We start from the raw sequence: 27,289 nt of genomic DNA on the forward strand, positions 1-27,289 counted from the left end.
TTTTCTTTTTTAAATGGAAACATTTGACTATTTTAAACAAAACCGAGATATACTATTTCCCCAAAACAATTGATGGAACATCTATTGTGTGTCAGACAATAAGGGAAAGACCCCCTTTTGCTCCTGCTGATGGATAACATGGGGTCCCCTTAACACATCACCCTGGTATTGAGGGATGTTGGGATGGATGGCTGAAGCAGAGCTGGACTTCTCCACAGCGTGAGAAGGCTTAGAATGAAGAGCAGAGAACCACTGACAAGGAAAGTGGTGAGGCAAGACTCGAAACTCAGGGTGCTCCTTGTCACTGGAGGAATGGCTGTTCAGTTCTCATGCATTTCCACGAATATCGTGGGAGTGACACGTGGTGGAAAGAGTGTAGCGCTACGTTCTAATAGAATCACCATCAGCAATACAAGATCTCAACACAGTCCCTCCCAGGCAGTGAAGCCATATATTTGTAATTAAGAAGTCTCACAGGAGGGAGGAAAGGCAGGGCACAGTGGTAAACAATGATCATCTGATTTACCAGGGAAGCACCCACCCTACCAGTGCTAGCTATGCCCCATCTCCAGGTCCAAGATACAGATATCAGGCTCTATTCTGTTGGGTGCAAGGCCGACATGCAGCTGGCTGGAGAAGAAGTGGCAAGTGATGTGATGTGAGGAAGGGAGAACTGACCTACTCAGAGGCTGTGGGGAAAGGATCAGATCACCTGGCTCACTGGCTTGTAACCGAGAACCTGCTCCTGGCCTCAGAACTGCAGCTGACAGTGACTTCTTTGTGGGTGACCTGTGCCTTCCTTTCCCTTGGATGGTTCTTTATTGCCTCCTGAAGAATGCTGAGCCTCTGATAAAGGTGGGCACTGAGTTTCCACATGCGGAGAGCACTATTCCACTGCCTGTTCAAGGAACAGTGTGTGGGGGTGGGGGTGGGGGTGGGGAAGACAAAGAAAAGGGCATTAGTGGGCCACCTGCCAAAGCGCTGCCTCTGGAGGAAGCCTTTAGCTGAGGGTAGGATTTCTCACTCCCCGTTTTCATTTAGGTTGCTCTCTCCATGAGTTCTTGTTAGAATAGAAAGAAGTGGGAATGGTTGTGAAGGGACCAGGGAGAGAGGGAGAATGATGAAGAATGGGAAGAAGTAAATTGAAGACTCAGGAAGGGGAAGGAAATTCAATTCCTTTCAAACTCCTCAAACTCAGTGTCTGCCTCTCCAGAGCCACTTTAAGGGTCCATAGGGGCTTCTAGGCATCATTTTCGGATTTCACTGCAATTAGATCCCCAGAACGTATCTACCTTGTAACTAAATGCTGGTCACCAATCCCTAGAACCCACTGTTCTTCTCTGCTTCGGAGAGTTTACTTTTTCTAGACTCCACATAGCAGTAATATATAGCGTAACGTCCTCCACGTTCACCCATGTTGTCAGATTGGCAGGATTGCCTTTATCTGTAGCCAAACAGCACTCCATTAGATATGTGTTCCACGGTTTAGAAAAATCCACCCACTTGCTGATGCCAAAAGCCGTTTCCATGTTCTGGTTGTTGTAACTAGTGCTTCAGTGAACAGGGGGATCTGGACATCTCTGTGCCACTATTATTATTTCCTTTTGGGGTAAGCACACTGGAAAGAAGATTGTGAGATCATGTGGCTATTTTTTTTTTAATAACCAAAAGGAGGCTTCTGAGAAAGAAATAATTGAAAATATTTAACCTCTAAAAAAGGCATTCTATAAAATATGGCACATTTTGGCTCAAAGTAATTGTATTTTTAAAATGATTACCATCTACTTCAGGCATCGCTGTTCTTTCTAAACCTTGTCAGTTCAAATTCAAATGTTTGTTACATTTCCTTGTAGCTTTAACTGCTCATGGTTGATGGGAAAAGATGGTGCTTGAGTTAGGAACGGTGTGTTTGGCAAAGGTATAGGTAGTAGCCCAACTGAGCATGTGAACATCAGGCAAGATAAGCTAGAGGTTGTGTAACAATCATCCGGCTACGTAAGCGCTGCTAAAGACTACTGGCCTGCTGCTGTGAGCTGGGAGATGGGTATGGCACGATGGAGAATAGATTGGTGCATATGCATGTGAAAGTGTAGAAAATAATTTCCTACTGACAACGAACTTGCTCCTCAATTGGCTAATGGACACTTTTTGTAAATTAAAGGAGGCCGACCATCTTATTAGTATTTCATAGTGATTGGCCAGTGGGAGACTCTGTGGAATATCAGGAGAGTTCTTACAGGGATTGGATGTAATTGCTTGGAGAGCTGCTGGAGATTCCCTTAATCAGAATAGAAATAAGGATATGCTGAGGCGTTGGTGTAAGTGTGGTACTTAAGGGAAAAATTCACAGCATGTGTCTCTCAGCTGTTGGTGGGTAGAGGGAAGGGCAGGCTGAAGTTGTGGAACTTGTTGGTTTTTTTTTTTTCTCCTTACCTCTGTAGATTTATAGTGTTTCCCACTCAGAAACCTTCTCGCCTGCCTGCACTGAGATGGCTGACGCAGAGACTGACCAGGAGCTGAACAAGAAATTAAACTTCTCCTTTTGTGAAGAAGATACTGAGAATGAAGGACAGATGACCGCACAAGACATTGGAAGGGCCCAGAGTCAAAAGCCCAGGAGGGATCAAAGTGAGGAGTTGGAGGGTCCCGTGTCTTCCCCCAGAGATGAACTTTATACGTCTCTGAACAGAGACAAGCAAAGTCCAGGTCCTGCTCTTCGGACATCAGTTTCAGACTTTTCCACATGTCCCGACACTCCAGTATTAAACAGCAAGAGCAAGCTGCCGGTCCCTACCAACTTCTCCACTCCCAAAGTGAGTAAGCCCTGGAGAGGAAGGACCAGGTCTCTGGGATCTGCTCTCCTGGGGGTGAGCTGATGGCAGAAGAGGGTTCGTTTGGTCATGCACATCTATGCAATGGACTTGCCTTACAAACTAGATTTATCTTCAGTTCCCTGTCTCTTAGTGGAAACGAAGGCTAGTTTAAAGTGACCAGGAAACAGAATGAGATGTCTACCTGCTTGTTTCCCTCAATCACTAACTATTCGGTATTGGCTACACATAGATCTTAGTTAGAGATGATTGGGATTTCAAGATATGCAGAGGTCCAGACATCCTATATACTTTGCATATAAGACAATCAATTCCCAAGAGACGAGCTGTCTTACCTCAGCCACACTGTTAGAGAGAGGACTGGATACCGTATCTTTTTTGATTTAGTCTACTTTCCTTTCCAGTATGCCAGGTGGCTGCATTTCTAGGTAATATTTACTAATATTTTCTAATGGAGGAATGTTCATTATCTATCGGCACACACTCGTATCTGCTGCTGCTGCTCTCCAGCACAGGGTCCCCTCTGCTTTTGACCAAGTGCAGTACTCGCTCCTCTATTATACTTGAACAAAGCAGAACTTCCTTAAGATTTAAAGTGGCAGCAATTAAGCAATGGCTATACGTATGGCTTATGCTTCACTTATTACTTTATTTGTGCTGCATTGCATTGCTCATTTATTAAAGCCAGGGCTTGTGGATGCTATCTATATGTAGTAGATTCTGATGCCCTGGTGTGTGATTCCCTAGGATGAACATCAGCTCGCTCTCTGCCAGCTCAGCTTGAGGTACTTAAGATCATTACAATATGCGTGATCCTGCCTGCAGACAGTCTCTGTCAGTGGGGCTCTGTAGTGCCTGCTGAGAGCCATAGTGTGTCTAACAGGGAATACTAGGCTTTTTGTCTGAACTGTAGACAAAGAGATTCTGGTGTCCATCAGAAGGTATTTTAATGTTCTAATACCGATCAATTGATTAACCACTTTCCTCCTCCTCCTCTTCCTCCTCCCCCTCTTCCTCTTCCTCCTCCTCCCCTCTCTTCCATTTTGAGAATCCACTGTGGATAATTAGCCCAGGACACTATCTCTGATTGCTACCAGTTTACAATTCATCAGGAGATGGGCAGGGTGGTGTTGAGAGTTCTCTGTGCAGTCTGACTCAGTGGGAAGATTGGGAAAGGTGAAAGGAGCAAGTGCACAGCGATGATAGTTGGTGTGGTGTTAATAGATGATGGAGAAAAGCTTTGAGTGGGAGTGTACAGGCAAGACATGTGATATGCATGCATATGTATTTCATTCGTTGCATCATCCATGACATGCTCTGAGGTAGTGGACTCTCTGCTAGAAGACATCATTTAATTTTTTCAGCAAGTGCCCCCAATTAGTAAGTGACCAAAGTAGTAATAAATGCTCAGATAATGTGATGTGGAAGAATAGCAGAGTATGGGGAGCAGAAATAGGGAATTAAATTTCATAATAGTGGGGCAGGTATTTTAAAGGAAGTATTGTCTGAGAAAATACTTAATGAACTAGAGTTAGCCAAGTAAAGAGGGGAAGGAGACCCTCAAGCAAAGGACAAGACAGCCATTAAGGAAAACTACTTGGTATTCAACAGAACAGGAGTCTCTGTATAAGAGAGGCAGGGAATGTGATGGGTAGGCAGGAAAGAGAATCTTCTATTCTCTAAGTGTTGAATTAACCATTCAATGGTTTTGAATGGGATATTTTTAAAAAGTCATGGTTTCATGCACACAGTGGACTAGACCAGGGAAAAGCCTTGATATGGGGAGAATCACCAGGATTTTGCTGGGAGCTGAAAAGAGCCTGAATTAGGACAGGGGTGAACAGGCCTTAAGTTGAGAGATGTTTGGGAACTAGCAATAACTTGATGGAGGTGTTGCAGAGAAATGAGGTCTAAGACGACGGTGAGCCTTCTTATTCGATTGAATAGGTAGAATCTTGAATTAAGATGGGAGATATTGTGGATATGCAAGTTTGGGGGAATAAGTCGAATAAATAATTGGCTAAGTAGGACAAAGGGAAAACAACTGAAGCCAGAGATCCCTGTTTCACCATCTGTGGCATCTAGGAGACCAAGGAAGCCATAGGTGAGGATAAGGTCCTGTGGTTTGAGTGCTTGTATGAGAAGAGAGGTGCTATAGTTAGAGATCTTCAATCATGTCAAGATGAGGAACAGGTAGAGAAGAGAGCATGCAGAGGTCGGTGGAAATACAACTGGGAAAACCCTATTCCACAACGATACATTCAAACCAGGATGAGAGCAGATCATGGTGACAGATCAGGGTGGGAACTAGTGGAGCTTTGCTGAAGACACTTCTGCTGATGCACAGGAAAGGAGGGTGGCCTTCCTTCAGCTTTTCCCAAGAGGTGCAAGCAAAAGTCATGTGACACTAACCTTGTTCTCTATAAGTGATTCTTAGCAGATTCACTGAGTAATAGAAACGCATCTTTAGGCAGTGGGGTCAGGTTGCTACAGCTAAGTGCATTAAACACTAGCTGACGGTGACTCTATGGCAACATTACAGATTCAGGATTCCAATGCGTCATTGGTCTCTGAGGTAGCTGGTTCCAAATACTATAACTCAGCCTTGATAGGTTGGCTTCTCACCATCTTCAGAAATCAAGTGGTTACCCCCACACCTCCCTTAGTCATCGTCCAGAGTGGTCACTAGACATCCTGCTGTACTCTGTGGGGTGCACACATCCTTTCTGCTTTTTAGTCTGCTGTACTTCCAGGCAAAGCTTTCTTTCATAGTGGATGTTAGCAGTATCTTTCACTATATCACAAGAGGAGATCACAAATCCCATTGGCCTTCAGATTTCCATGCTAGAAATTCCAGTGTCATCTGCCATGATATGAATTTTTCCATGTTTTCATCTGAAAATTTCATAGTCTTTTTTTATTTTTTCCTTGAAGTACGGCACAAGACCTCTGTGCAGCCCTACAGATGTGCAGAACTCCACTCCCCATGTCATGTGTGAAAGATTCATTTTACTTGGCATTAGCAAACGAACATTTCTTGGTCTAATGGTCTAGTATAACCCTGAGTTATTTCCAAAATCATACTGGTAGTGGAGACCTATCATATACACTATAGTTTTGCTTATTTTGAAACCACAGTCCCTTTCCATGATAAACTCACCAGAAAGCAATAACATTGTCACTGTGGGTTTTGAACACAGTCCTGGGATTATTCACTCTGAACTCTAAGGTACATGCCACACCCCTATAAAAAAATCTCGACTATGCTAATAGGATAACCTACAAAAATTATTCTAATTTGTATGTTCCATAGCATTTTTCATTTCTTCTTATCTTAATCATTTATTAAACGTTAAGTCTAACAGTCTTTAAGGCTCACATTAATCAGGGAGTCAGATGATGGTTTGGCTTCTGATTTTACACTGAAAAGTCATGGGCAGAGCCCATCAAAATGGCTGATTCCTTGATAGCAACCCCAAGTGCGATGAACATACTGTAAAGGTCCACCTGGACCAGATGTGTGCTTCTGAACTATAGCATGGCTGCTTTTCCAGATCCTGACACTTAGATGTAAGGGCATCCTGTTCTTTCAGGATACTTTGCCTGAAGTCTAAGGTCAGTTGGATTAGCAAATCTTCATTGTACCGTGTATTTATTGGTAGTTGGTTATAGCCACATCAAAGCCCTGAAATCTTACAGGACTGTTTTACACTATAGAAGTTTTAGAGTATGGCTGTTTAATGACAATCCACTCAGCATAGTGTAAAATGGTTTCTGGAGGGCTTTATCATCTGCATGAATACATGGAGTGGTTTTCTTCTATTTCCTGGCATATTTACTCATCATTGGAGCTGATACACTTGAACTCTTCTACTGAGCTGAACCACTTTGGAATATCACTGAACTACTTTAGAATAGTCTAAGGGACGTGAGACCTTGTACTTTTAAACACCTACAACTGTATCTGTCACTCATAATATATATATAGTATATATGGTTGTTTATATTAAGTTATATCTCTGTAAACTGCTGATGGTTGGAATGCATTTAGTTTCATTTCTGTTTCTCTGCTTTGGCAACACAGTGTAAATGCTGCTAATCTTCCTGGTGCCACTCTTTTAATAGAGAATGACCTATTCCATTCTTTGTTCATTTTTATAATCATTTTTCTTTACTTAAAAAATTAACATGGTTACATTGTTTCCCTTTCCCATTCCTCCACCCCCACCTGTGCACAACTCTCCCCTGCCCCCTCAAATTAATGGCCACTGGCCCCTTTTTCTTTACCCTAGGCAAAGAATTACATGCTACTAAAGGATACTGAGAAGAAATGGTGTTCCCCAGGGAATACCAGGTGGTCAACCCTGATATCATATACATGCTAGTAACATTATAGGACTAAGCAAGTTCTATTTATATATTTAGGAATGTATATATGTAGACCATTATTTTAAAATCTTTATTTCACTTCATGAGTTTCTTATTTTATGTTGTGTTTGAGTGAATTTGAGAACTCCTGTTTTCATGTTTAATACATCTATGAAATGTCTCTTACAAAGTTATTAACTCAAACACACTGATTAATAAATGGTGTGTTCATTGAGAGCCAGAATGCATTTCTGTACCCATCAGTATCTAATCAAGCACCTACCACCAGTAGGTACCAAACAAATACTAGGATTAATATAAGAGAGAAAGAGAGAGAGAGAGGGAGAGAGAGGGAGAGAGAGAGAGAGAGAGAGAGAGAGAGAGAGAGAGAGAGAACACGAGAATGTATAAGAACAGAAGGATGATAACATCTATAGAATCATTTTGTCCACCTAAATACAATGCCCTCATCTTTGAAAGCTAAAGCTAGGACTTGGAATTGGTTTCACACCTGGGAGAACTGCCTGGAAGAAGAGGCGGAGCCTAACAAAATCATTGATTCTTGTGTTGATTCAGGAAATGAGTCTACCAGGTACAGCGCAAGTAGCTCTCACCGAACCACACACTCTTTTAGCAATGGCACGCGTTGGTCCACACATTAACTAGCTAGTTGATGCAAAACTTTCTTCTACTTTTAAAACCCTACTCTGATTTGCCATTTGTCATCCTCACTTAGAATTTGCTGGGTCAGCCAGAGATTTCTTCGCTAGAGAAGCTCTATGTCCGAAGCTCTAAACATCTGAGACTCACACCTACTTCCCTCATGGATGAGAAGACCTCTTTGTCTCTGGTCAATATCAACCCATTCACTCCGGAGACCTATAGAAAACTATTCCTTCAATCAAAGGGCAAGAGGAAAACCAGGGACTATCTGTAAGTGTACAGTTCTTAGTTTCTGAGAACTCCTTTGGGCAAGTGCTAGAATAAGGTTAGGAGTAAGAACTCTACTTGAATGAAGCTGAAGTAGCGTGTATGTGTCCCTCATCCCTACATCACTGTGGCTCACAGAGACTCTGGCCCCTTTCCATTCTGATGTGCACAGCAAGGAGCTTTTTGATAAGAGTGTGGCAGAACAAGCAATAGATCTGACTTCCAGTAGACAGCTAAACGTGCTAGAGACTAAAGTCTGTGGATTCCCTTTAGTTACCCAAGGCATTCATCTTTTCAACTGTATTTTGCTGCTTTGAATTTGGCCTGTGATACCTGGTGATACTGGTGATAAGAGATATATAGGGCAGTTGTTTGAACTTTTCTGTAGAAGATGGAAAACTGAATGAAGAGGGGGGAAAGATAGAGCTGCTAGCATTCAAGGGCACTAAACAAATGTAAAGTCAAAGCTCGCTCACTCTCTCAATTGCCACAGCATGGTAGAAGTCACCTAAACAAGGACTGTTTGTGTTACTTGGGGGCATTAACATTCTTGTTGCATTTATCCCTCCCTATCTGTCTTCAGTGTGTGTGCGTGTGTGCATGTGCACGTGTGCGTGTGTGCGTGTGTGTGTGTTGGAGGAAATGCACAGTCCCTGGCACATGGCTGGAGGTCAGGGGACACTTTAGGGGACCGCTCCTATTCTTCCACCATATGGACCCCAGTGCTTGATCACAGGCCATCAGGCTGGCTGGCCAGTGCCTTAACCTACTGAGTCATCTAACGTCTCTGCTCTGATTTATGAATTATTTCTTTACCAGTTTCCTTTGATATTTTGTTTTATACAATGGAAACAGTTTTAAAATAGGGAAGCCATTTGTGTTCATACACACTCAGCAAATAAATGCACGCTAGCTGTCTGAGCTTTGCAGAGCAGCTAACGTACTGTGCTGTTTCTTTGGAATGTGTGGCTATGGACTGTAGAGCCTTACGGCCAGAGGAGGTTTTTCTCCATACGACTGTCTCGCTCTTAAGCAGTTGGTACCTAAACACACGTCTACCCAGTCTACTTTGGCTACTAAGAATCCTATTGGTGTTCCACTTGTTGGGCATCTTTAGAAACCTTTACAATATTACTACCCACTCAACTCAGTGGAACCAGCAGGAAAAGACAGATCATTTAGAAAAGAAAAGATACTGTAGTGACATTTAATGCTCAGGATAGGATAATCTTCTCCCGTCTTCACTGTGTTGTCACCTTAAGAAGTATCAGGGTGTAGTATTACACGTGAGTCACACCTTCATCATAGAGCTCGTGAATATAGTGTTATTTGCTCAGTTTCTCCCCTGTACTTCTCTAAAAGGAAACTGTCTGATGTGTCCACTGAAATCTTGCCTCAAGACCCAGAAAATGACTATTCAAAGGAGGATGTTCATCAATCATTTCTTATTATAACACAATTGCAGACCTCTTAGGCAAAATTATTTCTGCTATACTCAATATCTGTCTGTGTACTGAATTAAATAAAAGCTGGGTTCAGGGAGGCCAGTGTTAGGAGAGCGGAGTATGGCTGTGAATCAAAAAATGCCTTGCAGACTTGGTTTCAAATCCAACTTGTGAATTGTGGAACACTGTATGGTTTAACATCTCATCTTTGGGTTGGCTCCTCTTTGGGGATAATAGCACCTACCTTCCCTTCTGTTTTCTCCCTTGTTTCCAGATCTTAGCACAGGGGTTCTCAACTTGTAGGTCATGACCCCTTTTGGGTCAAGTGACACTTTCATAGGGATCATGTATCAGATATCTTGCATATCATATATTTACATTATGATTCATAACAGTATCAAAATTAAATTTATGAAATAGCAATGAAAATAATTTTATGAGGGCTAGAGAAATGGCTCTGAGATTAAGAGCACTTGTTGCTCTTGGAGTAGACTTGGGGTTCAATTCCCAGGACCTGCATGGTGGCTCACAAAACCATCAGTCTTCAGTTCCAGGGCATCCAACACCTTCTTCTGGCTTAACAGGCATCAGGAAATCATGTGGTATACAAACATATTTAGGCAAAATATTCATACATATAAATAAAATAAAACAGATGAGTTTTTAAAAAGAAAACAACTTTATGCTTATGGTCACCACAGCATGAGGAACTGTATTGAAGGTTACGGCACAGGAAGGCTGAGAACCACTGTCTCAGTATGTGTCGTCTACTTGCCTGAAGTGTCCTTCCTTTCCTCACTCAGTTCCCATTCCTTCGTGGGTCTTAGCTTACATACTCTCTTCTGGGACAGCCTTTTTCTCTCCTGAGATAATCACATAACTCGGTGCAGTTCATGGTCTCTTCTGATGCTCCGTTCTTACCCTGTCCTAGACTCGGGAATACATTTCTAGACTATTTCTACTCCCTAACATAAAGCAAAGAGGGAAAGAATTATTTTCTTAAGACAGAACTTACTACACCAGCCTCAGTTTCAACTATTCTCCAATCGCCCTTGGTCCACCCTTTTTCTTTTTCAGTGAGGAAACTGGAGAAGGGGAAAGCAAAGCCATGTGGCTGCCCGCTAAGGTGAGCATGGTCCAGCAGTTACAACAGCCACCTCATGCTATTCATTCTGCCTGACTGTGCCTGTCTCTCTCTGTCTCGGTCCCTCTGCTTCCTACCCCCTTTGCTCCCTCTTTTTCTCCTTCCTCTCTCTCACCCTGTGTCCCCTCATTTTCCCCTAATCCCTCACTCCTCATCAGCTTCCTCCTTCTTTCTTACCCTTTCCTTCTGCCCCTTAATCCTCACCCACCCACCCTTCTCTACCGTTATCTTCCTCTTTTTGCTCCATCTATCCTCTTCCTCTCTCCCTTTCTCTTTATTTTTTCTTTTGCCTTCCATCATCCTTCCCACCATCCCTTTCTCTTTCCTTTCCTTTCTCTGTCACACAAACCTATCTTACAGCTTTAGCAGTTTATGTTGCAACAGAATTTACATAGACTGTACTTAGTGCCAAGATAATCATTTGCTATACTGGCAGGCAGTAGCTGGTGTGTACATTGCTAAATTATTTGATAATTTCTAAAGGTTTCTATGTCTGCTTTTAATCTAGGGGGGATTTTCTATCCTGGGGTAGAGAAGGAATGAGAAAATTAAGCTAGTTTTGTTTCCCCAAAATTGAAATAGAGAGCAGTGGTATTGGTACAGAAATTTCTTTGTAAAACTTCAGCTGACAAATATATCCTTATTTGTTCATTTTATGATATTCTCCATGTGATATCCTAACTTATCAAAATAATACATTTGTCCCTGAAATGTTTTTCACGTCTAAATTGTAGTTGCAGAAAACTGTAGAGGGCACTGAACACTGAAAAACAGAAGAATAGCCAAATTAAATACTAAGTCAACAGGAAATTCCAGTGCTGTTAAGGTGTTTGCAACATGTATAAACATGTGCCGTATCAGGATTCAGTGTTCAAACCTCAAAATGTCTATGATGGTCTCACACGTCCCATGGTCATTGCAGAGTCAGACATCACGGCATTATTTTGATGCATGGCAGGGACCACGGTTGTTGTCACTTCTAACTACTTCATTTTTCTCGAGCAAATCTTTTCTGCATAAGTAAGTCAATGTTCTCCGTGTTCTTTTCCTCCTGGTTTTACTTTCTCTCTTTTCCCTACCTCCCTTTCTTCCTTGGCATGGGGTTTCTCATAGCTCACCTGGCTTAGAATTTATGATTCTCTGACCTCTCTAGGATTGCAGGTTTGGGACACTGCACCTAGCCAGAGGTAGTGGTTTAGAATGTCAGCATGTGGCTACTGTAAGGGCCACAGAGAAGGCTCAGGCTTTTGCCTTTCATGCAAACGTTCCCACTCATGCCTCCACGGCTTCCCCACTTGTGTCTCCACTGCTTCCTCCTTTGAGTTTCATTCCTTACTTGTTTTATGAGTCATTGGCTGGTTTCTGATAAAACGCCAAATATATTCACTAAATGAAGAAATATTCTATATAAATATCTACATAAAAGTCACAGGCCAGGAGAAACACCTTTGAAATATCAAAACAATATACACATAATATAAGGCAAAAAGATACGTGAATCTGCATGTTCTTATGTGTGACGTGAATGTATGCATAGATTTATGGTCAATGAGGGAGGTAAACAGTCCTCATAGAAAGCAAAATACAAGAGATGTGTGCACAGATGATTCTAGGCAAAGAAAATGACTAGTGTGTAATTCTTTACACCTGAGGAATGGAGTCTGCGTGAGAGAATGGGTTGGGTGGGTGAGTGGTTGGAAGTGGCATGGACAGTGGTCTCACGTGTTTGAGCTAAGAAGAGGGTGGCCAGAGCACTCAGTGTCAGCTGCTAAGAGGGCTTAGGGTCTGTCGTCAGAGAGTTTAACTCTCTCACAGCAAACAACTAGGTGTTTAATTCTGTAAAATCATTTTGCAAAATTGTTATTACTAGAGGAGTTGGAAAGAGAGCTGGTAGTGGAGGCAAATCCTGATATAGAGGAATCAGGGATCAGGAATGCCTAAGGGCAAAGAGAATTACAGGTCCTGCTGATAAGAACTGATTGGAATTGCATGTAAAATGACCTAGGAATAGTCATTTTGTTTTAGTTTGCTAAAGTTAGATGAGAAACATTCTCGCTAATTGGGACATTAAAAAAGATGACACTGGGGAGAGAAATCATCTTAAATTTAGATTCATGTGTAGTTATAGATATTCTGATCATAATAATAGAGTGTAAAATTCCCAAGTGTTGTCATTATACTGTGATATATTGACACATATATAAACATACATAATATATAATACATATCAACATACTTAAACACAAATACAATGATGTGATAAAATACTGTATATTATGACAGATTAATGTACCGGAGGAGTCACTGCTATGATTTTCATGTTATAAACAGAAAGCTATGATTTCCCTGAGTTACTTACTAGCTGATAAATGAGTGATATTACCAGCTGGCCACTAGGGGGAGTTATTTCTGAGCTCATGTGATGGATTAATTCAATTTATTTCCCAGACTAAGACTTCTGTGAAAACAGATTGAAATAAGAAAATTTACTCAACATGAGGTGCAAATACAGCATTCAGGTCTTGAGAAAGGTAGAGATTCAAAAGGAGGTTTTGATCTTATTCCTGCTTGCTTAGTTTAGCTGAGGACAGTAGTCCTCGGTTTCAGAAACATCAGAACAGTTTGACCAGATGGAGGAAAGCATTTTTAAAAACAATGTGATCAGGGGCAGGACTGACTTGTAAGTAAGGTGACAAAGGACATAGGTGTGGCCAGTCATTGGCAAACTCTTCCTGCTATGAACCCATTGCCTTTCCCTCACATTTAAAATAGCAATTTAGGAAATGCAATATAGCTCTATTTTATTGCTCAGAGTATGTAGGAAGACTTATTCTCTCTCTCTTCTTTAAATATTTTAGAGAAGTGTTCTACAAGAAACTAATATGGCTTCCCGCTATGAAAAAGAATTCTTCGAGGTAGAAAAAATTGGGGTTGGGGAATTTGGTACAGTCTACAAGTGCATCAAGAGGCTGGATGGATGCATTTATGCAATAAAGCGCTCTGCAAAATCCTTTTCAGGATTATCAAATGAGTGAGTACCTCTGAAAAGTATTGGCTGAACAGGTTTGGATTTGGTAATGTATTGATTCTCCAAGTAGTTTTTAAAAGAACAGCAATATAAATGAAAACAAACCACTGGCTTGTTTGAAATGTATCCCTACTACCGGATCTCATTTTCTATTCCTAGCTTTACCGACTTGTCCAGAACATCAATGGCATTTCCTAAGATAGAACGTGATGATGTCAGGTCATGTTGTCGTTTGTAGTTATAGGTCTCACCATATAGCTTTGGCTAGCCTAGAACCCACTAGGTAGAGCAGGTTGGCCTTGAACTCAGAGATCTGCCTGTCTCCACTGGCATTAAAAGCATGCACTACCCTAATCAGCATGCTGCTATTGTTTTAATTTCTTGGCTTTTCTGTCTACTGGTCTTATTGCCATTCTAATGAATTGAATTATGGAATGGTCTCCTGGTAGCTATTTACGTTCATATGAAATACGGTCAGTGGTTTAACTGTTTTGTACTTTTAGCCGACCCTCCACAGCTGTGATAAACACCTTGACTAAAAGCTACTTGAAGATGAAAGGGCTTATTTAATTTTTTGCTTCTAGGTCCCGTCCATTGTGGAAGGAAGTCAGGGCAGAGGCACAGACTATAGAGGGATGCTGCTTACTGGCTTGCTCCCTAGCACACACTTAGCCTGCTTCTTACACTTGTCTCAACTTGGAGCCTACCACAATGGGCTGGGCGCTCTCATGCCAAATATCAAGCAAGACAATCTCTTGTAGACATGGCTTTAGGCCCATCTGATTCACACAGTTCCTCACTTGACATTTCCTCTTCCTTTTTGTATCAATTTGACAATAAAACTAACCAGTGCATGTACTGGTTACTACTAATTAATTCATTAGTAAAGTTCGATACCATATGCAAAGGAAAAACTATTAGTAATGTTTATATTTAACTTTCAGAACTAATTGTTCATTTCCCCCTTGACCATTAGGAGAACCAGCATTTTCTGATTGAGTCAATGCTTTTGTGAATTCCTTTCATTTACCATGTGGAAGCCAGAAATTACAGGCCTTTTGTTTTTATATTGATATCAATCAAGAACAGAATTTGCTTTTCTTTGGGCACAATGCATCTCTTTCCCAAGAATTTCCCTATGACCCCATCAGATTGACTGAGTTTAATAATGACTCTAATGACTATGTAGCCTTTAGAGGGAATATAGGCCCATAAAAATACCCACAAGCCAGTATGCTATGGCTTTGTTATGCCTATTGAGGTTTTTTCACTGTCATACAGTGGATTGAGACCTAAAGCACATGTGCTACTGAGACAGTAAGCACACGAGGCACCTCTACATACGTCATGTTCAATGCACACAACATGGATTTTGGTACCAGGTTGACCAAGGTTCTGCTCTTAGATCTAATATTACAGTTTCAGCTTGGACCAGTCACTTGCTCTAGTCATGTCTTTCAATGTGTTGTACAAGAATCTATAAAGACTGAATAGATAAAATACTGAGCATGAAGCAGGCCTGAGAAAAATATTGTATTTGTAATGCCTCTCATGTTTCCCTTTTAAGAAAAACATCTTAATCTATATTATTTCAATTAATTTTTCCAAATGCTTTTCTGCCCCTTGGGAGTTTGGATTTGCATGAAGTTTATGCTCATGCAGTGCTTGGCCATCATCCCCATGTAGTGCGCTACTACTCATCCTGGGTAGAAGACAATCACGTGGTCATTCAAAATGAATACTGTAATGGTAAGTACGTGGACTGATACAAAGAAGGGCTGGACTTTTTAAAGCTTCAGAAATACATGTGCCTCCTGACAGTTTTAGCCTTTATATATCAGTCACACTGAAAATGTTTGTGCCTGGAACAGGGATTAAGCATAGAGTTGAGCAGTAGTTGATGTGTGTCTGAGTATGTTTTATATAAAGCTAGTGTAGCTGATACAAAATTTATTAATCCTTTCACAGCTTATCTTATCCTGAAAGAATAAAAGTTACCATACTAGTTAAAATAATTGTTACCACGTGTCAGGTACTTGGGAAAGTATAAACCACACCATTTGGGGGAATGTTGGAATAAAGGTCTCTAGTGATAGTTGGTTTGGTAAAGATTGCCAATTCGGCCTGTTTTACTATGGACTTCTGAGTGAAGGGGTCCTTCATGTCTCTTGCTGCTTCAGACCTTTGAGCCTAATTGTCCTCTCCACAGGCATGGGGTGGGTGCTATGACCAAACTTTGTGGTTTTTTTAAATAAATTGAGTAATATCTGCACTAATTTTAGGGGTAACAACATATTCTGATGAAGAATATTTGAAAATCCTCCCCCCACCCAGCCATTCTTACTGTCTCTAATAGTACCTTCCAGTACTTTTTGTGCACACCCACAGGCCCCAGAAGTGGTCCAGCCTAGCTTTGACATATAGTGACCAGTAACAAAGCTTCTCCACTAGGGGATGAGTGAATGAACAAGTAGGCGGGTAACTAGTGTCATGAAAGGCCAGGGCATGGCAGACACACCTTACAAAACAGCACTGTGGCACTTACTGCTTCCTTGTAGGTAAGATCCCCCTTTGGCCTTCACCTGTGGTTCTTTTTATCTCTTCTTCTAAACTCACACCACCCCCTTCTTTTGTTCTAATAGTCCTCAGGGAGGGGGAGCCTTTCTTATGCTTGTGATAGAGACTTTTCTTAGTCATCTTTTCTTTCTAACTCCTTTGTCTAGAAAGAAAATTGGTTTGGTTTCCATGATTTTTTTTTTTTTTTTGCTACTAGCAGAAAGTATGAAATAGCAAAAATCAACTAACAAAGTAAAATGCTAATATGATGTAGAGACAAATGAAAAGTCCCAAGAATTTCAAAACCAGAAAGACAAGGAAGTTGTTCTTATTATAATCATTCTTTACTTCATTTGGGCATCTGAACACCTCTCTACGGCTGAGAGTCTACTAAACTCTAGCTAGAGAAGTACTCGAGATTTAGATGGATGGAAAAGTCCTTCAAAGTGCTTTTCTCCACTCATTCTGTCAGAACTACATAACGGAAATCTGATGCAAAGCCATCTGGTATAGTCACAGATAAAGATGCAGAGAAATATGACGGGGTATTCGAAGAGGCCTAGTTATTAAAGTTGGGAAGACCTGGTTTTATAGTCCAACTCTGATGCTCACTAGATATATAATTATTGGAATATCACTCAAAATTAGTACATAAATGGATGTATTTATTACAGAATTGATTTGGTAATTAACAATAGCACTTGCCAAATATTAGCAGATGCTAGTAAAAATAGAGCAGCTCCAAATTTCATAAAGGAGGCAAAGCTTGAATTAGGTATTGTGGAAGATCTACTATAGTTTAGGAAATCAGAGGAAAGGCATTCAGTTGTCAGTCTAAAGTACCGAGAGTGGTCTGACCTAACAAAGCAGGAAAACCGATATGAGCAATTCTAAGAGTGGAAAGTATTATCAGCAAGATAAAAGGTAGGGAGATGATCGCTTCTCAGCCTTTTGGCTAAGATCAAGTGTAAAAGGTAGGGAGACTATACAGGACTCTAAGGTCCAGTCAGTGGCATTCAGATTAGACGTGGCGGGTTACAGGTTGCTGGAACTGTTGCTTCACCATACTGGCCCATTGCCCTCAGAGTGCTCACTCGTTGAGGTGTGACTGATGCTGCAATTTAATTCTTACAGGTGGAGCCTGTCCAAGTCCTCCTCCCTCCTCAGCTTCACCCCCAAAGTTTCCTTCCTCCATATTTCCATCTTTTCATCCCATGGCTTCCCGTTACTCATCTCCTAGCCTGCCAGAGCAGTCAGACTGGGCCTGTGCACCTGTGATTTTCACTTAGATGATGTAGTAGGTGACTTAGAGTCTCACAAATGTATATTAGATGACTATTATTAGAAACCCAGTGCCATACAGTTTCCCCTGTTGTCCCTCTTAAGCCTGAACCAGTCAGATGTCCTCTTTTTCCTGACCCTTGTCAAAATGCCTTGAAAGTCACTTCTGGATCAGTCTAGACAACTAAAAGGTCTCTAATAGAATCAACAGCCCCCAGGAGTTCAACTGATTCTGGGTTAGACTATATTTGGCTCTGTAATGACAATAGTTCTATCCCTGGTATCTTTTGTCATTGAAATTCCATAAAGCCAACCCCCGATTCTACTTGTTTAAATACTATGACACATCAGGGTCAGCATGCACCATGAAATGAATGGCTATATTTCTCCACTAAAAAACAACAACGAAGAACCATTATCAGTAGAAAAATCAGTATTATCAACAGCACTATAAAATGATAGTATAAGGATATGTATGTCTGGATGAAATATCCCATTGAGTTGTTAATGTGTTTTTTACATTTTATTATTGGAAGTTATTTGCTTTTTATTTGTTTTGAGAGGAAAACAAGTTCCTCTTAAAGATGTTCTTTCCGCCAAGGGGCTCAAGTGCTCTTAATTTATAATCACAAGGGCGAGTTGCAACGTGGTAAAACCATGTGAATAGCTACAGCTGAAGTAAACACAGTCCTATTCTCTACATATGGAAGGAGCACGAAAACACATTCCAAGAACTCTCCTGTGTTTCAAAGAAACTGAGGTCACAAGACTCTTGTTTTCTGGGATTTTTCTCACAAGCACTCATAATTCTCACAGGACTCCAGTCTCGGACCATTTTCTGACAGAGGTCCTTGATTTACTCATTTTCCTGTTGCCAGGGTACACATCCAATTCAGAAATCTATGGCCTATACTCCTGGTCTTTCAGAAGAGGAGTGTGTGTTGGATGTGGTTCTTGCCACACAGGAATCCCGAGGCTGGATGCAGCCTCCTCCTCCTTGCTGTTATGCAATAACTTCACCTACAGATTCAGTTTCACAGTAACTTCATTTAAAAAAAAAAGACAAAATTGGAAATGTTTGCTTTCCTTACAAGGGAGTGGAATTTTCTTGCTGAATGTACATATTTTAGCATGACAAACTGGCCTTTAAGGTTTGCAGGGACACTTTTTTTTTTTAAAGTGCTGACGTCCCTGAGACTATCACTTTAGACCTTTCTGTTGCAGACAGATACAGCTGTAAGTTCTATACCTGCTGATAGGAGTCGAGACTCTAATTTGAGGACCTTGTCAGTGAACTTAAAATTAAAAAAAGTGTTCAGGAACATTCTAACACTTTAGGGTGGGTGCTTAAGCCCAGGCATGGCAGGACCTCAGGACTTTGGATTTATTGATGACAAAGACAGTCTACAGCCAGTGTGAAAATACAGGATTCAGGCATAATAAGAGCTTTTAAATTTTCTCTGAATCATAACCATTGCATTTCCAATTTTATGATCTATCATTAATGAAATAAGGGCCACACTGAAGTTACTAATGTTCTATAAATATTAGTCTGACATTTGACACATGGTTGATTATGAACACTAACTACCCAAGTTGGCTTGTCGTACGGTTAATGACTAAGATTCTTAAAGTGTTAGTTGTCACATGCCTGAGGCATTATGGCCACATATTGTATATCTGGTCATATATTAAGGAACTAGAATCTTATTTTGCTTTCAAATTCCTGAAATCATAACATCTATGGCTCCACTGTATGGCTGATATTATAAGCTTTGCACTGACACTGAACTAATTTGCATGTGTACAAGTCTCTGATAATCATTTCCTGTGCATTTTCACACTTGTTTTGTTTATCTATGCTGGCTTTATCTACAATTCCTCCCCAGGTGGGAGCCTGCAAGCTGCTATATCTGAAAATGCTGATTCAGATAATCACTTCCAAGAGCCCAAACTCAAAGACATTCTTCTGCAGATTTCCCTGGGACTTAAGTACATCCACAACTCTGGCATGGTGCACTTGGACATCAAACCCAGTTAGTATTCTTCCGTCCATATTCCTTCCATATCTTGTCTTTTATAGGCCGTTCTGCCCCTGTGTTCCTCCAATCTCAAAGACAGTACTGTCTACACGATCACTTCCTTCCATTTCTTTCCCATAATTAATTCAGGTCTGTTTAATCATTTTCTCCTTGAGCCAGGGGATACAAGGGACAAAAAGACTTTCCCATCTTGAGCAAAATATGAAATAAGATCTTATTTTACCACGTTAGCCACACTCTGATTGTGTTGTAACTAGTACTGTTTTTCTAAGTCAGCCCTGAACAGAGTGAACAGAATGAGTGTGTTTATCACTTGTGAAGCCTAAGGAGAAGTTATTAGTTTGTGAGTTTTGTTTATTTTGAGACAGCATGTAACCATGCTCTTCAGAGGATGGGGATTGTACGAGGGTTGGTTCATCCTAAACAGGTGTTACCCCATTACTGGCTGTTCTGATATGATGTGAGAAATTACAGAGAAATTACAGAAATTACAGAGCTGCACCCAAGAGGCAGATGGAGAACAATTTCTGTGTGTTCAAGAGCATTTACATAATGAGTTCCAGGCTACTCAGAGTTAAGATAGTGAGACAGAGACAGAGGGAGAGGGAGAGAGAGAGGGAAGAAGGAAAGGAGGGATATCATGTAGAAACATTAAAATTCAAAAGTATTTATTCTGCAATCATATCAAAGAAGAGAAGCTGGAATATCATGGCTATGAACGGCTCCTTGTTGGGTGGGTGCTCAGAAATCCTTACTTATGTCTACTCTGTATTTTTTGAGGTAACATCTTCATTTGTCATAAGATACAGAGTGACTGTCCTGTAGGGCCAGAAGAGACTGAAAGCGAAGCTGACTGGTTTCTCAATGCCAATGTGATGTATAAAATTGGTGAGTCTTCTTCCTATTCCATCGGTATATTACTCTATAAATAAACTGATAACTACATTCACTCCATCTCCAAGAAAGACATGTTCTTAAAAACACCCTTCCTTTCCTTTTAAAAAGGTGACCTGGGCCACGCGACATCCATCAGCAAACCTAAAGTGGAAGAAGGAGATACTCGTTTCCTGGCTAATGAGATCCTGCAAGAGGTATACATTAGGGAAAGAGGGTGGGGGTGGGCTCATTGTTTCAAGTTTTAATTTTTTGAGACAGAATCTTAATTTGTTATCCAATATGGCTGCTGCAAACCTGTTACCCCCGCCCCCCCCCTCTTGGCTTCCCAAGTAGCTGGGGCTATGAATGTTCAATGAATTTTATAATTCAACTGTTTTTACTCTCAAATGAAGGCTCATGGTACCCCCAAATAAAGAGTATGTATTTGTAACTCAAACATATAGTCTCAAAGATCCCTCACTGTTTCTGGTATTTCTTAGAATTCTTAGCCTCATGGTTGCACAGTAAGAAGGAAAGCGGCTCTTCATGGACATCGTTGTCATTGTCATGTTATCTTCCTGACAGCCCACCAGCTCTGGTCACTAAAATGACTGTTGCTCTTTGCCCATCTTCTAGGTTTCTATTAAGTCTGACTTAGCTAGACTATAACTTCCTTCTGGGTAATACTTGGGGGGAAAGTATTTTCTTGTGATCACCTATTTATATGTTCAAGCCTCCTAGAATCTGACAGGGAAAAATGATGCAGAGATTTGCCAAAGGCTCTTGGCGCACAGAACTATTGTTAAGGTTTGTGGACATTCCCTTCAGCTTCTTGGGTATAAGCCAGCAACCACAGTAAATACAACTGTCTACCCAGAAGAAGCTGAAAGTTAAGGGTCCATAAGACTCAGAGCTTATGTGATATCAGACCTCTGTCAATCACATTTTAGACTATCTTGGCAGACTAACTATCTTCTTGTCTTCTGTTTTGTAGAATTATCAACACCTTCCCAAAGCAGACATATTTGCCTTAGGGTTAACAATTGCAATGGCTGCAGGAGCAGAGCCATTACCCATCAATGGTGACAAATGGCATCATATCCGCAAGGGCAACTTTCCAGAGATTTCCCAAGAGCTCTCAGATGACTTTTATGGCCTACTCAAGGTGACACATATTCTGAAATAAAATGTAGATGGAACATCTATATTTTAAATGTGAAGATGGGTGTGGTGGTGGGGCAGGGGTTAGGTAAATATGAACTTGGTTGGGTCCGTGCATGAACAGGAGGAAGATGTCAGAAGTTGAGATAAGATAGAATGAAATTTCTTAAGGACACCTAACTTCCACAGTAAACTGATGTGAATACTTTTTATTAGCTCCTCCTAATAACCCTATAGAACGACAGGCAGCACATCTTTCTGCAGCAGAGGAAACCCAAGCTCAGAGGAGCTCTTGCACTCAGTTAATAACTGGCAATTCCAAGTCAAACTTCATCTTCCCCTCCAACTTCAAGCTTTGCATTGTTGTCAATGGCCAGCAATGACACTATTTTCTAAAAGAATCACTTCAAGAATATCTTTAAAAGTGTAAGCAACTTAGAGTTAGAATAATGGTAGACTGCATTTACTCAAGAGTTGCCCATAGCTGAAAAACGTATGTGGCTGCCCTGGAAAAATGGAAACGTGCAGAGTAGACTTTCTCAAGTGATACTGAAGCATCAGAGAAAGTAAATGAAAGAGTATAGGTGATTAATCTTCTATCAAATTGAAAGGTTGAAAGCTAAAGGACTCTTCAGGCAACACGTAAGAGGCTTTTTAAGTATTTTAGGGTCATTAAGAGACAAAAAAAAATGTAGTACAATGTCATGGGAATCCAAGTCATAGGTATAGACAACTAGTGTTGTCTGGTGTTTGCAGACGTGATCCACCTTCTGTTCAAGGTAGAACAATGTTTTCACTGAGGACAAGCAGTCTTGCAAAACCTAGCAGGAGATATTGAACTGAAGTTGGCTCGAATGGGGAGATACTGCCAGTATCGAGACTTCTGTTTCCTTCCATGGTCCTAAATCTGTATTCAGAACATGATCCACCCAGTCCCAGAGGAGAGACCTTCCGCAGCAACTCTGGCCAGAAGTCGAATTCTCTGGCCCTTTCTGGAGAAGACAGAAGAACTCCAGAAACAACTGAATTTAGAGAAATCCAAGACAGCCACACTGAAAAGGTACAGTTGGTTGTTGGAGTCAAGAAAGGATCTGTTTGAAGCATTCACAGTGGTCTGACTGGACTACTGTGTCTCTATAGATTCAAGTTTATTGCATATTCTGCACATCAGATGTAGGCTCTGCCCACGGGAAGCCTGGAAGTGTACTTTGTTTTATGGTGTGGGACCCTGCAGCTCTGTGACTAGACAGCTTGGAAGAATTCCAGGTAATGTGAAGGAAGCAAGAGGGAGGTATAAGACACCAAAATAAGCAGGTCCTTGGATTCCAAGGGACAGCAGGTATCAAAGTAACTGTTCAGTGATCCTAAGCTGATCTTAGCTAAATGGAGATGTTTTAGAATGCTTAGGTGAGTGGAGACCTACTTTAGAAAGCACCAAGTTACAGAGACAGAAGGCAGACATCACATCCTGATAACATGTTTAGAGGATTATATGTTTTCCTGAGAAAAGGCAATCTGGTCTCTGGTTGATGTAGGTTTGTATTCATTCATTCATTTATTTCTTCATTAGACAAATAGGAATAAGTGTAGGTGAGGTTGGAAGGTCATACAATGATTTTTACATAAGCCTTTGAAGGAATTCTTTATTTTTGTATATGTGCACTATTGAAAATAAAAGGAAATGAAATATGGTCCTTTTTTGAAATTTGCTCAAATGCCCAGTTTTGCTTAGTTCCAAAGTCCATCCTGGACGGGACTAGCTTGAAAACCTGAATAGTCACCAAAACCATGTTTGGATTTTGAGCTGCAAAGACTCCCAGCCTTTATTTGGCTATTCCCAGTAAACCACTCCATATTCTTTTGCTCTTTTGAGTTTCATTGTTTCAGGTAATAAACTAGAAAACACATACACACACACACACACACACACACACACACACACACACACACACACACACACACATATATATATATAGAGAGAGAGATGAGGCAGAGGACATCTTGAAATTGTCTAGATCAAGGGGTTAGTAAACTTGTTCTATAAAGGACTAGATATTCAATAATTCATGCTTTGAAGGATGTATGATTTCTGCTGAACTGATTCAACTCTGCCATTGTTGAAAAAAGACAACCACAGAATATATATTTATAATATGTATGTATATAGCAGGTTAAAATGAGTAACTGTGTTTCAATAAGATCTGTAGTTTGTTGCCCCACAGTTCCTATATTTTGCCTAAAGAGCTGTTCACCTAGAATTTTAATTTTAAAGGTGATTTATGAACCACACATGTACCAACCTTTTAAATGATAGTAAAAATCACAAGCACTGATCATGACATTCTGCGAATAGCTCAGGCTTGGTTCTGTAAAACTGCAATAAGAAGAGACATTAGCTAGGACTATAAATACTCACTCTCACTAGGGAAGACTTTACCCATGCCTGTCTCTTTTGATTGCAGGGAATTGAAAAAAGCTCAGCATATCCACACCCCTCAGAGAGACGTCCACCATTGTTATCAACAGACCTACAAAAGCTCAAGGAGCACAAGACACCTCCTGGTGGGAGGAAGGAGGAAGGAGCCCCCAAGCTTCACCTGTGGGGCAGCCTCTGTTTAGGCGCTCACTTCTCACCAGCTAGCCCTTTGAAAACTCTTACTGGATACGACACTGAACCTGCTTGAATGCATAAAGATCTCAAAACCCATCCCGATATGGCCTGTATAGGCAAGATCACAGAGCTTCTAGGGTTTCCTCTTAGCAACGGTCTTGTGTAATACAGACACTGGAGACTTCTTTTTCTAATGACGTATTTCTAGTACCACTTACTGAGGACTTCCAATTAATAATCAGAAAACATGGCTCTGAACTGAAAGCAGCAGAAACGTGCTACTTCGGCCTATGGATTAAGAAGCTGCCTTTACTTATTCTCCACTGGGGTCCAAAGAACTTTCCCTGTACATAGAAAGGGATAAAATATGGCTTTAAGTATCAGTTTACAAGAGAACGTTGCATGTATTTCAGAGTGCTTTCCCAGATCTGTCTGCTCCTACAATCACCAGCTCCTTTGAGCAAGGAATTTGACTACTATATATTCTGAATGGAAGCAATCTCTTTTTTGATTTTGTATTATTAAATAAAAGACTATCATTGTGTTAAACAATTAGAGTAAGACTATAATTTGGATATTCCTGAACTGCTTATTACATTGTGAAACACAATCAGCAGAGGCAGAGGACCCGGGAAGTTTGGTGTACCTGTTCCCCATGTGTTCTAACCTCCTTGTGGCTGTTCCCCGAGTCTCAGGTCTCTGTGGCTGACTCTAATTGCTTTCGAGTTTTTGAACATCATATCATCAGGTTCTCTTGATTTTTTTTTTTACATCAGAATTTGTCCTTTTGTTTTCTGTGCTTTTAACATATTTTAATCCAAATCATTGTAAATAAAGATTTTTTATCTTGTCCAAAGACAAACATGGGTAAAACATTCTTCTTTGTGATATGTACAAAGAATGTAAACTTTGTTAATTAAGAGGAAATGTAGGTCAGTAGTGGCTTGTCTTTGTGATAACACCATAAACCCAATTGTGTAGGTACAAGTACATCTATAATGTCAATAAAATATTGGCCATAAATATATACTTTTTTGTAGTCTTAATGAAGGCAACCTGTTAAAATTTTAATTTAAAATTAAGAAAATATCCCTATAGCCTACAAAGTATTTCTAAAGTTGTTTTCAAAAACCCTTAAAGTATATGCTACTTTAATTAGCATATGTGGAAGGACTATACTCTCCTCAGCGTCATTAGATGGCTTTATAAAAGTGAGAACTGGATTAGACTATGTGGTTTGAATATGCTTGGCCCAGGGAATGGCACTTAGAGGAGTTGTGGCCTTGTTGGAGAAAGCATGTCATGGTAGGGGTGGGCAATGAGAGCTTTCTAACCACATGGGAGGCAGTCTTCTCCTAGAGGCCTTCAGATGAAGATGTAGACCTCTAACCTCCTCCTGCACCATGACTGCCTGGATGCTGCCATGTTCCCACCTTGGTGATAATGGACTGAACCTCTGAACCTGCAAACCAGCCCTAATTAAATATTCTCCTTATAAGACTTGCCTTGGTCATGGTGTCTGTTCACAGCAGTAAAACCCTAACTAAAACAGACTATACAAAGGTGGTGCTAGTGGTTGTTGTCTGGGTTTTTTGTTTGTTTGTTTTTGCATCAACTTTCTGTTTCTAAAACTTTCTGTTTATGGTAAATTATTGCCCGCCATATCTGGAACTTTAACACATACACACACCTTGCCAAAGGTAACACAGTACTCTGCACTCCTGGGTACAGATAGTAATATGCTTCTCCTTTAGTCATTTTGGAAAGGTTAAAATCTCTAGTCTACTGCTATTTTGGAATTCAAGTTGAGCCAGCTCCAGTGCCACAGCCTGTCATCACTCTTCACTGGGAAGGCTCTGTGTCCAGAGATGAAGTACTTGATCAAACCAATCTCTCTCCTCCTCCTCCTCCTCCCACTCTCTTTCCTGTCCTGCCTTAGTTTCTATTGTGTTGCTGGGAGAAGACAGCATGGCCAAGGCAACTCTAATTTTTTTATAAAAGCATTTAAGGCCTTGCTTATAGTTTTGGAGGCTAGGCCATTATCATCGTGGTGGGAAGCAGACAGGCATGGCTCTGGAGCAGTAGCTTAGAGCTTTACATCCTGACCTGAAAGCAGCGGACAGGCAGACACTAGACCTGGTATAGGGGTTGAAACCTAAAAGCCCATTCCCAGCCACACACTTCCTCTAAGAAAATCACACCTACTTCAAAGAAGCCACATCTCTGAGTCCTTCTAATTCTTCCCAAACAGATCCCCTCCCCAGTAGTCTATGGAGGCCATTCTCATTCAAACCACCATAGGCCGGTTCTCCCCCCCCCCCCCCCCCCCCCCCCGTCTATGGAAAGGGTTCTGGGTCCCTATAATGGCCTTGGAGCATATTCTAGTGTCTCTAACAAAACTTTTGAGCCCTTTTCCCCCCCAGTTAAAATTTTTTTGGTTCCTCAACATTTTGGCTTATTTGAATTTGAATATGCATGGGATAATATTTCCACTCATGTTTTTGTGTTCCGCTGTGAAGCTAGAAGCCTTGAGAAACATGTGCTTGTTTTAAGGTATACTGTAAACTATACTCACAACAAGTTCTTTGTACTCAGGGAGTGCATCATCAATGGGGATGACACACCTTCGTGGACATTTTATATTACAATATGCAAAAAGAGAGGAGGGTGACTCCTTGAGAGCACTTTAGTGTGGATGGGGTGTATTTCAGATTCTGAGATACTGACAGCAAGGTTGAAGTAAGTGCCTGTCTCACTAAGGAACATTACCAGAAGAATTATCTCAGTTACAGTTTCTCCCCGACGCTGTACAAATATATATATACATTACAATACCATTTTCTTTGTTAAAAGGGAAAAAAGTGAAGGAGTGGGACTTGCAACTTCTTCCAGACAACCAGCTAAGGAAGGAGAACATGTCAATTCCTTTTTGAGGGGAAAACAGCACTCAGCCAAGATTCCCTATTCAGATGTTCTTTATAAAAATGTTAGGGCTGGGAGCTCTCAAGTTTCAGGG

General features: G+C 40.9%; 2 protein-coding genes across 2 annotated transcripts in view; one reads left to right on the top strand and one right to left on the bottom strand.

The window, feature by feature from the left end:
* Positions 1–27,289, bottom strand: part of Dennd11 (DENN domain containing 11) — a 68,863-nt gene that overhangs the window by 39,645 nt on the left and 1,929 nt on the right. The window lies entirely within an intron of this gene.
* Wee2 (WEE2 oocyte meiosis inhibiting kinase) lies at positions 946–25,300 on the top strand. Its single transcript, XM_039108640.2, has 11 exons — positions 946–2,813; positions 7,936–8,132; positions 10,652–10,700; positions 13,577–13,749; positions 15,377–15,495; positions 19,473–19,619; positions 20,406–20,513; positions 20,631–20,716; positions 21,496–21,666; positions 22,580–22,722; positions 24,125–25,300. Exons 1-11 carry the CDS (start codon positions 2,490–2,492, stop codon positions 24,279–24,281), a joined length of 1,674 nt encoding a protein of 557 aa, XP_038964568.1. The 5' UTR covers positions 946–2,489; the 3' UTR covers positions 24,282–25,300.

The sequence above is a fragment of the Rattus norvegicus genome, chromosome 4 (assembly GCF_036323735.1).
Source record: "Rattus norvegicus strain BN/NHsdMcwi chromosome 4, GRCr8, whole genome shotgun sequence".
Classification (NCBI taxonomy): domain Eukaryota; kingdom Metazoa; phylum Chordata; class Mammalia; order Rodentia; family Muridae; genus Rattus; species Rattus norvegicus.

Coding starts and splice junctions, on each gene's coding strand:
- Wee2 (XM_039108640.2), top strand. CDS start 2,490: ATGGCTGACGCAGAGACTGACCAGGAGCTGAACAAGAAATTAAACTTC. Junction 13,750..15,376: donor TTTTCAGGATTATCAAATGA/GTGAGTACCTCT, acceptor GCCCCTTGGGAG/TTTGGATTTGCATGAAGTTT. Junction 22,723..24,124: donor AAGACAGCCACACTGAAAAG/GTACAGTTGGTT, acceptor TTTTGATTGCAG/GGAATTGAAAAAAGCTCAGC.